Here is an 11,048-nt window from a genome sequence, read left to right as displayed (position 1 = left end):
TATACATTACAGGTACAGTAAGATATACAATGTATATACATTACAGGTACAGTAAGATATACAATGTATATACATTACAGAGACAGTAAGACATACAATGTATATACATTACAGAGACAGTAAAATATACAATGTATATACATTACAGAGACAGTAAGATATACAATGTTTATACATTACAGAGACAGTAAAATATACAATGTATATACATTACAAGTACAGTAAGATATACCATGTACATACATTATGCGAGCGAGTAAAATATGTTAATAAGACAACCACCATAATTATATTGGTAAATCCAAGTAAGAAATAACACGTTCTCAAATGAGAACAAGGTGAATTATATCGAAACCGCTAGGACAGCGATATAATGTATAGTAACTGATATATATCTAACGAGAATTGCTATATACAGATCCGTGTTGTTTACTACTAAGGACTTTTTAAAACTCTACAATGATACCTGTTTATCTTGTCACAGTCTGGTACTGGATTCGACAGGAACATTGTCTCGCACAGCAAGAAAGTGTCTATCATTGTCTATTTCTGTTGTCGTCTCCTCTTTATGTGACATTTTATTGTTGGATACAGAACTGCTGGAATGGGTGTTACTTAATATTGTGTGGCACCTCGATGTAGATGGACTAGAATCTCCTTTCTTATACGAAACATACATGTTATAAACTCTTTTATTACATACAAACGAGAGCATGATAAGTATACCCTGGCCAGCTATCAAAATTATAGATATGTACACAAAAACATCTAAGTGTGAAATTTCAGCGATAAAGCCAAAGAGCCATGCCGCTCCTGTCAGGGTGGAAAGCTTTACATAAATCAAAAATCGCTTCTGATGATGACGACAGGACGTAGACTTGGACATATCCGGCAGACGACTAACTTTTACTATCACAATACAGAACATGAAGATATTTGCCACAACAAGCAACATAACAGGCAACGTGAAAGTAAACAACAATGCGTTATGTTCGTTGATAAAACAAATCCGGATTCCGTAACCAGACGTACCAGTATTAACTACACTGTAGATGATTCGGCCACACACGAACACTGCACTGCTACCGTAACTATAAACAAGCGATATAAGAAAATATCGCTTTTTTTCTTCCTCAGTCAAGACATATTGTCTGTCCAAATGGTTGAATACATGAAACATGTGTATCGAACACACGTTCATGAGAAACACGCCTGCTAACATTGTAAAATGTATTATGATTCCAAATATTTCACACAAGGATCCCGTCTGAACGGCGCCTGCTCCAAAGGTAAACAGGACATGCCCGACAATCAATGTTACACACAGAGCCAAATTGAAAAGTCCAGGAAGTGTCCTTAGAACTGGAAATAGAATATACGTGATTAATGTTAAGATAAGACAAATCACCGACAAGCAGGAACACACAATAGACACCAATTCCTTGCCCAGGTCTTCTTCAGGTGGAGGCGTGTATCTTGTCATTGGAGACGCAAAGTAGTCATCTTCACAAATCAAGACCGATACCATATCGCTAGAGAGGGTGTACTCATCTGGTTGGAAACACTTCTTAGGGTTGTGAAAACAGAGCTCGTTAGTGTGCCCTGTGATGTTGAAATCGCTTAAAGACAGGTTGACATGTGGACATACAAAGGAAGGTACCAGCCGCGCCACCCATGGTTTGAAGGGACAGTTTACAGCTTCGTGATATATTTCAACACTCATCTTCTCTCCACTAGATGGGTCTTTATAATCTCTATCTATTGGGTACACGTACTCATAGCCCTCTCTTCCTGCTTCCAACTCATAAAACTTACCACCAAGCACTTCCGGTCTGGTATCGACACAAAGAAATGCACCTGGTGCAGATTCGAGATGAAATGCGGATGAGTTTAGGAAATCCTTTGCCACATCTATGGGATTGTGAAAATAACTTATAGAGAGCTCGATATGTAGTACTAAATCACCTGTATCGCTGGAACAGCTGTCATTGGTAAACAGGACCGTTAAACCACAGACAGAATCATAATAACCCATGTTTTTCAAATGTATTTTCACATATTCCTGGATGAGACGTGGAGCGAGACGAGGACATATGTCACAGTTCGTGCTGTAAGATTGAGATTTACGAAACCTTAGAAACATCTCATATCTCTGGAAAGCTATTAGACTGAAGACGCTCTCACACACGCCATGTCTGTAGGTAAAGGGCGGTAAACACGTGATCTCACGGCAAACATTCTGAAATAGAAAGACTAGAGCGTAACACTACGTATATGAGAAATATCCACTGTATGACATGAACGATTTATCTAAATTGTACTGTTTGACACTTTATTGAAAAAAAGTTTTTTTCATACAAATCATTAATTTAGAATCATACTTATAATCACTTATCAGAATACCGTGGGTCTGGTGGTATCGATTTCTGATTTTAACAAAATCGTAATTCTACCTAAAAGTATTGAAACGAAGGGAAAATAGGATCAAAAGAAACATGGACACATCTACCTTTATATCTTACAAGGAAATACAATATCTTGGCGATGATCATAAAACGTTAGGGTGTCTTCATCAACCTGCATCTCTCGAAACAATGTGATGTGGAAGGTCATGACAGGGCACTTGGAGTACTGGACCACCACACCCAAAAAGAATATTGCCAGTCACACATAACCGATCACTTTTACGATTTCAATTACGTTTAGAAAAAAATTGAATATAACTTTGGTTAACTTGGCTTTAATGTCACAACCAGGGTTAAATAAGGACGGAGGCATCCGCCAGAGTCATGGGAGGAAAACTTCTTCTGAAGGGGCATCAACGTTTAGGATTATCTAAGGACGAGTATCCAAGGAGACGTCAGACAGGATGATATGAGGCCGACATCTAAAGGGGCGTCAACGTTTAGGATTATCTAAGGACGAGTATCCATGGAGACATCAGACAGGATGATATGAGGCCGACATCTAAAGGGGCATCAACGTTTAGGATTATTTAAGGACGAGTATCCTAGGAGACATCAGGCAAGATGATATGAGGCCGACATCTAAAGGGGCATCAACGTTTAGGATTATCTAAGGACGAGTATCCAAGGAGACATCAGACAGGATGATATGAGGCCGACATCTAAAGGGGCATCAACGGTTAGGATCGTATAAGGTTGGGTATCCTAGGAGACATCAGACAGGATGATATGAGGCCGACATCTAAAAGGGCATCAACAGTTAGGATCGTATCAGGTTGGGTATCCTAGGAGACATCAGACAAGATGATATGAGGCCGACATCTAAAGGGGCATCAACAGTTAGGATCGTATCAGGTTGGGTATCCTAGGAGACATCAGACAAGATGATATGAGGCCGACATCTAAAGGGTCATCAACAGTTAGGATCGTATAAGGTTGGGTATCCTAGGAGACATCAGACAGGATGATATGAGGCCGACATCTAAAGGGTCATCAACGGTTAGAATGAAATGAGAGCAGCCATCATAGATCTATATTCTATTCTCCTGCGTGTCATGCTAATGCCAATCAGCTAATCGACTCCTCGGGACTTGCTGTAACCTGCATTTTCTCGTTTTGATTACAATTTACCCATTCGGACATTTCCGAAAAGAATGATATATGACTAACCAGTAATCATTGTTTGATTCCAAGATGAGCTATTGTATTATACATCACTCATAGAAAATGTGAAACACATACTGCAGGTGTCATCTTACAGTGTAAAACAGGTTATCTGTCGTACGACATTTAACGTATACTTACAGAAAAAAACTAGCGATAGATACTTTGTTTCCTCAATAAAAGACCAGACTTGTGTAATGTATATTATTTGGGTGATTTTTAGTGTAAGGGTAGGGGTGCAGAGCTTGTTGATGTGGAGATATTTGAATTTTTGGCATTTTAGCATAATCAGTCATTAATGTACTGACCACATCATTGTCATCTTTGTTTTTCCTGACACATGTTTTGCATTCCACACAAACACAAATTTGTTCAATAGATGGAGTAAGCTACATACTCAATAAGATTCCTAAATAATTTTCACTCCGTCATGTGTAACCTAACGATAGCATAGTGGTAAACTCTCCGCTCTTGACACCAATAGTGCTTGGATCGAAACCTCAATTGACATTTTTTTTAATTAAAAAGGGGTATTACATGATGTCATAGTGTAGATAGTAGTAATTGTTACTAAGTACATAAGTGTCTGTAAACGTCCTGTCTAATTTGTATTCGTTACCGTCCGTGCATTTACGTGTATGTCCTTATTTGGTGTTACCTGTTAGGTATTGTCAGTGTCTGTCCTTATATGGTGTTGTCTTGAGACGTGTACATGTCCAGGTGTGACAGGTAAGGAAGTCGTGCGAGAGTGAGTGTGTAGGGTAATAAAACTAGGGATACCCCTGGGTGCTGGGCAGAATCACAGACTAACCACGTCGCTCTGGACGTCCTCGGGAGTCCAGGCACCACATATAGCTACAGGTATAAACCAATGACACGACCCGACGGTCGATGACGTGATGTGCATTCGTAGATACCAGCTAGCAAATATATATTTGCATGCCATTGCTAGACCAGGGGTACCAATAAAAGACCTTTAAACACACAACGATTCCTATTTGAAGGTGTTACATGATATCGAAACTTTCACGACATTGTTTCTATTTTGTTTCGTTGGAGATCATTAAAAAATAATGAAACAATGCAATCGTTGATTGTTTGAGATGTGAAATTTGATCTTAACATAAATCTTTTAAATCTCATGTGGTTTCCAATTACTAGATCTTCAGGTTATCTCTTAAGCAAGAGTGCGAAGTTCTTTTTCTCATCAACAACAAAAAAAGTGGTATGACATAGATATTTCTATAAGGAACTCTCATTCTCTCAATACATCTAAATCAATTATCAGTAAGACAGAAGTAATACATAACAAATGCTTTTAGGTTTGGGATTTACGTAATTTAAACATACTTCATTTCCGTTTGAGAAATCCTGCAAGATCTCTTGATTACGCATTTTCAGAGCAAAAGGTAATACAGCTGAATGTAGATGCAGCAACCCATGTGAAGACTTTTATTACTATTTTGGTGTTTGTCCCCTATACATTCATAATCGAAATCTATTAATAAGACAGTTACAACCTCTCTTTAAGAATTTCATTACATTTACTCATATATGGCGATTAGAAATTAAGCAAAGATGATATATATATCCAGAATATTTAAATACAGTACAGTATACAGTTGCGATAAGACTCAATGACTCCTCTTTAGGTTCAGAATCTTTAAACTATTTTCTGCGAGAGCGCAAATTCGTAGTGTAAGTAGGAAAAAGTCTGGTCTTGTTCAACTAATTGTTTTTCACTATGTTTAGATGATATCATTGTGTATCATGAGAAAGGTAACGTATATTGAACGTATGTAAAACAGATTCCCTACACTAGAACCCATTAGCTTCAAAATCTCCCCATATTTCAGCTTTATTTTTATTTTTATTTTTTGCGAAAACATTGCTTTGCAGCTGGTTATTTTAAATGTGAATACCTTTCGATACGTTGCTTTCATAGGTTGCATTGAATTTTAAGTGAATCAGCACCGTGTACGCTAATGCGCTACACCCACACAGACGATTTCATGAGACCAATATGAGAAAAATACTTAAGGGAGGACGGTGGGCGAGAGTCTGTCTCAAAAGGGTACACATAAAATGTCACTATGTCTAAATTGTACAACATATTTAAATGAGTTATTTAAATATGCAAATGGGATTTTACTCTATATTTCCGGTCTTCGCTTGATCAAAGACTACATATTATAAAAAAAAGTAATACACAAGGACTAGAAAAGTAAGTTTTTAATTTGCGAGTGAAAAGAACTGTAGATGTATGTATTACCTTTTCTTTTTCTATTAATTTTTCAAAACTATTATTGAATCGTAGTGAAATGTTCAAATGAACTTTTTATTTATATTTCATTTAATTACACGTGACCAGCTACTAACAGATAGTTAAATCCAGGATGAGCATTTGTAACGATTACACATAATTCATGGAAAATGTAAACACACTGAAAGCGTCATCTTACACTGTAATACAGGTTATCTTAAAGGAAAAATACACAATGAATACAAACTTCGCTTCCCTAGTAAGAGATCACACTTGTGTAATGTATACTGTTTTTGTGTGTGTGTGTGCGTGCGTGCGTACGTGCGTGCGTGCGTGCGTGTGTCTGTGTGTGATATGGTTTGTGTGTCTTGTGACACATTGTAGGATAGCTGAACATACATGGTATGTACATTGTATAGAAATCAAAGTGGCTATATTGAGTCATACATGTAAAAACACTTCACTGCTAGTCTGATAATATTGATGATCATGATGATGATGGATGTGTTATTGTTGATGATGATGATGATGATGATGATGATGATGATGATGATGATTGATGATGATGATGATGATGATGATGATGATGATGATGATGATGATGATGATGATGATTAAGATGATGATGATGATGATGATGATGGTGGTGGTGGGAGTGGTGGTGGTGGTGGTGGTGGTGGTGGTGGTGGTGGTGGTGAATGTATTATGTTGTTGATGTTGTTGATGATGATGATGATGATGATGATGATGATGATGATGATGATGATGATGATGATGGTGGTGGTTGTGTGTGGTGAAGATGATGATGATGATGATGATGATGATGATGATGATGATGAATGTAGTAGTGTTGTATATCTGTACTGATTTTCTTGTAATTGTATAATGGTCTATAATGTTTTGGAAAATAAAAAAATAATTACAAAAAAAAAACAAAACAAAACAAAACAAAAAAACAAACAAAACAAAAAAACAAAAAACAAACAAAAAAAAAAAAAACAAACAAACAAAAACCACATGAATTGCGACACTATGTGCTCCCAAAGTTGGATCTATGAAATCTTCGTGACTTTTCAAGAATAACTCTGAAGAAAAATTTTACAAAGTTGAAACATCCGTTCTCTTTTTCCGCATCATAGTCTAATTGCCTCCCCTGTTTAATTTTCCTTGTACTGGCACATACTTTTTCTCTATACTTTTATAAGCTTATTCACTTTTTTCCCGATATCCTACTTTTGATTTTAAAATTAAGCTGTTGACCTAAGTATTTCATGTAACTGTTAACGCGACCTTAACACTGTACTCTCCTTACTGTCACAATTTATAACATAGAAGAATTTACGTTCAGATTCATAAGTACGTGTTTTATACAGTTGATGAATTTTAAACAGAAAGATAAAAAATAACAACCGTGATTCCTCTTTTACTAATATTATACTAGGTTCTAATTATAAAGAGTTCATCTCTAATAGAGGCTAATGGTTACCTTGAATGTATCAAAACGAAATCCTGTGTTACATATCGGGGATGTTTCCGGAACTTGTACATCCACCGGATCCTCTATAAAATTGAACAATGCTGCGAAAGATGTCAACCCATTGAAACCATTAGCCACACCTCCACCTGCAAATCCTTGGTATCCATCCAGACAGAGTGGCGCTGGTGAAGACATCGTATTACATATATAACAAAAGACGTTTTTGTATAATGTATAATCATACATGTAGCCATTACGATAGTTTTCACACGTCCACTCTATACTGCTGTCATAATCTGCCCAAAGACCAGTGACGTTACATTCGGTGATCATGGTAGTTTCATCACTACACGGGAATGATACAGTTTCGCTTGGAGGATGGTAAAATATATTGCAGTCGTTATTCCCAATAATAAAATTCAACAACTGTCTTGCTTTGTGAGGAAATACAAATCCACTGTTTCCACAACTGAAACTTGTTTCCCAATATGTTAAGTTATCATCTTGTTCCCAATTACAGTAAGCACAATATTTATTTCGGTACGTGTCGCCCGTCAATGAAGACGACACAGGAAGGTAATCCGTCAAATTGGCGCTAGTCGGTGAAAGTTGTCCATTGTAACACATCATTATTATGTTGGTATCCAAAAATGTCTTGTGACAACGACCTCTCATCAGGAAATGATCGTTAGTGTTTAGTCCATTTTCTTGGAAAGGTTTGAGTTGCGATAAGACACAATGACTCCCCTTTTGGTTCAGAATGTCTAAACCATTTTCTGCGAGAGCTTTATCTATACAACAATTGCCCGAGATCAAGCAAGCGTCATCACAGGAGCATGGTTTACAACAACACAAATCGCTTTGCTCAATACTTCCTATCGTGCACAGAGGCTGGGTGGTACAATGAACCATATACTCAACTATCAACATTTGGTGGGTTTCGTTTTGGATATGTCCTGTCATATTGAGAGCCTTCACGCGCAAATTCGCAGTGTCGTGGATAGTTCTGTAGGCAAAAGTCCGGTCAATTAGGACGAATGTTTCTATCATCATCAGCATTGCCATTTTTACAATCATCGCCATTTCGATCTGAAAAATCATCCACAAATATTGTTCGTATACTTATTTCTGAATGTGTTTTATATACAAATTTTATATGAAAATACATCCAAGGCACTTTATTTCAACGTTTTGCGTCTTGACACTTCGCCAAGCAGATGTGGAAAGATAAAACGAAGAAGTTGAATTATTCATCGAGATTTTACATCAATTATATTTGTTAATAACTGTAGAATTCATTCTTTAATAATTTGTCAGATAAGCACACTAAAACAGTTTAACATCTAAATTCTTTCTACTTAGTGGTTAACGCACACAATGACTTACAATGGTAGTTTTCTTTTAAATTATAATTTATAGAAAGTCTTTGTACAAAATATTCAACTTACAATCCTACAGTGATTCCCGCCTGGAGACTACAATGGTACTTCAGTAGGACAGGTGTGTATCAACAGGTCACATCTCTACATCTGCAGCTCATCACCATCAGGATTGTGGTATAAATAATTAATATATGTTTATAACACCATAGTCTGCCTCCAAGGAACAACTTTATCGGATATATAGTACCGACACTAATGCCTGAAGGGTGCACTATCAGTTATCGTCACTACCAATAACAATGGTCAATGCTTTGTCCCAGAGTTCGTGTAAAGAACGTGTTTATCACATTAACATGAATTTCTCTGTTTACCTAATGTAGTTGCATCGCATAGATTATACCATTCAGCCTCTGTCAACACAAGCGAAACATTCATATGTATGTTTATACAGATTGCACAAAAGATAATATTTTAATAACTTTGATACAGCAGAAGCCTGGGAGTATCTTGAAATCATGACTGAAAGTCGAATGAACTAATAGGTTTATAGAATGGCGGTAAAAAGACTTGATTGGTTCACTACAAGCACTTTATTTATCAGAAACCTAGAAAACATTAATATCACAAACGCTGTTTGTAGCTGGTGTTATTGAAACGTGCCTAGGATCCAAATATCTTCTCTGATTCACGTGATTCCCGGTAAACATGACATCTTTAATGCATTATGATAATTAGAAACGTGCTCGGGGATAGAATATTAATCCATAAATATTTAAAGAGGATAGATCGTTCAATGTTTACCAATATCGTCATTTTAAGTACTCCTGAGTGATCTGGCTTTCAAAATTATCCAGAATTAAACATTCTCGACTTTCGTTAAAATATTAGGGTTAGTGCATATCCACATTATCTCCCGATCTATCCTTCACCATTAATATATCGGACGATTTCTATAGTGCTAACTTGCCTCCTGAAGTTCAAGTTAGACCCTCGCCTCCACTAACGAGTCCTGAACGGACGAAACATGTTTTACACTGTATCTACAGTCTGATTATTTTTAAGTAAAATGAGATTATGTGTTTTTGTACAATATCAAGATAATCCAAAATTTGTTTCTTTGTCCAGTGAAAACCCAAATAGATCATTGGTTAAACCGGGTTTCTTAGAACACCAGCCTACATAATTGATGAAGTAATAGCAACAGCACGGACAAGCAAATTGTCAAATTTTCGAGGCAACCTGTCCCTTTATCAAGACACAAATAGTACACAAATTACATCACATACATATGACATAAAACTAATACAAAGTTATAAATCTAAATCGAGAGCGGTGGTGTAAATTTAGATGTCTCGATAACATTTTCGGCCGATGGACGCCGAATGCCCTTTATAACGGACAAAAAAAACCATCCCAAGTTGTTGTTTGTAAGATGGTGATTAAAATATCAAAACTGTTTTATATCAATCTCGGTATGTTTTGCACTCTATCTCTATATATATATTTGGCTGTTCGTCCATTGCTTCCATCCTTCCAATGTTTCATAAAATATACTTACTATTCAACTGTGTACTTTATAGGATATACACTATCGAACGACTCTGTGGCTAATAAGATTTTAAAACTTTTAGCGATCGTTTAAAACTCGAGTACACATATTTTTGTAGAAAAGCATTAGTTACGGTTCAGTCAAATGCTCGAGATGAGTATTTGATCAACCAAACGCAATCCATCATTTTCAAATATTTTAATCGAGATTGCATATTTGGTTAGAATTTAAAATGCAAGAAAATAACTTAATAAACATTTTAAAACTATTTTTATTTGATATCTCTAAACGCCGGTAACATTGATGAATGACATCGATCAACAGTGACATTTTAAAGTCTCCGAAAGAGTCCCGCAGGCCAACTCTTTAGATTGAAAAGAAATAATACAGGGCAGCGGATTCTCCAATGTCACAAACTAAAAGGCACATATTACATTTAAAGGGATAGGTCTAGGCTTGTATTGATAGTCAGTCGTTTCTTAAATATAAAACTTAATTGTTCAATCGGGAATTAGGGTTAGGGTTTTGGTGTTTGAAAACACCGTGAGGTAAATTAATGAATTACGTTTGATTGTGAAGCATTTCTGAAAGGATCAGATGAAAATTAGCCACAGCTTTCCATTAAAAAACAGTGAAAATACCAAAAATGTTCAAATAATCCCCGCCATCAGATTCAAAGTATTAAAAGATGAGTCACAAATACAGTAGTAATGAATATTTACATAGCAGCAGGTGCACTTATAGTTTT

General features: G+C 36.3%; 1 protein-coding gene across 1 annotated transcript; it reads right to left on the bottom strand.

Moving 5' to 3' along the window:
- Window positions 1-478: 478 nt before the first annotated feature.
- On the bottom strand, window positions 479-8,452 carry LOC132549191 (uncharacterized). Its single transcript, XM_060213106.1, has 2 exons — window positions 7,379-8,452; window positions 479-2,239 (listed from the first exon to the last, which is right to left on the bottom strand). The coding sequence occupies exons 1-2, from the start codon at window positions 8,450-8,452 to the stop codon at window positions 479-481; spliced, it is 2,835 nt and encodes a 944-aa protein (XP_060069089.1).
- Window positions 8,453-11,048: the final 2,596 nt, after the last annotated feature.

Source organism: Ylistrum balloti, unplaced genomic scaffold (genome assembly GCF_031769215.1).
Source record: "Ylistrum balloti isolate Yb309-2 unplaced genomic scaffold, AGI_CSIRO_Ybal_v1 Utg370046, whole genome shotgun sequence".
Classification (NCBI taxonomy): Eukaryota; Metazoa; Mollusca; class Bivalvia; order Pectinida; family Pectinidae; genus Ylistrum; species Ylistrum balloti.
Note: the sequence above shows the minus strand (reverse complement) of the source record. Positions and strands in the feature narration are given on the sequence as shown.

Coding starts and splice junctions, on each gene's coding strand:
- LOC132549191 (XM_060213106.1), bottom strand. CDS start 8,452: ATGGCGATGATTGTAAAAATGGCAATGCTGATGATGATAGAAACATTC. Junction 2,240..7,378: donor TTCGTTTTGATACATTCAAG/GTAACCATTAGC, acceptor TTTCTATTTCAG/AATGTTTGCCGTGAGATCAC.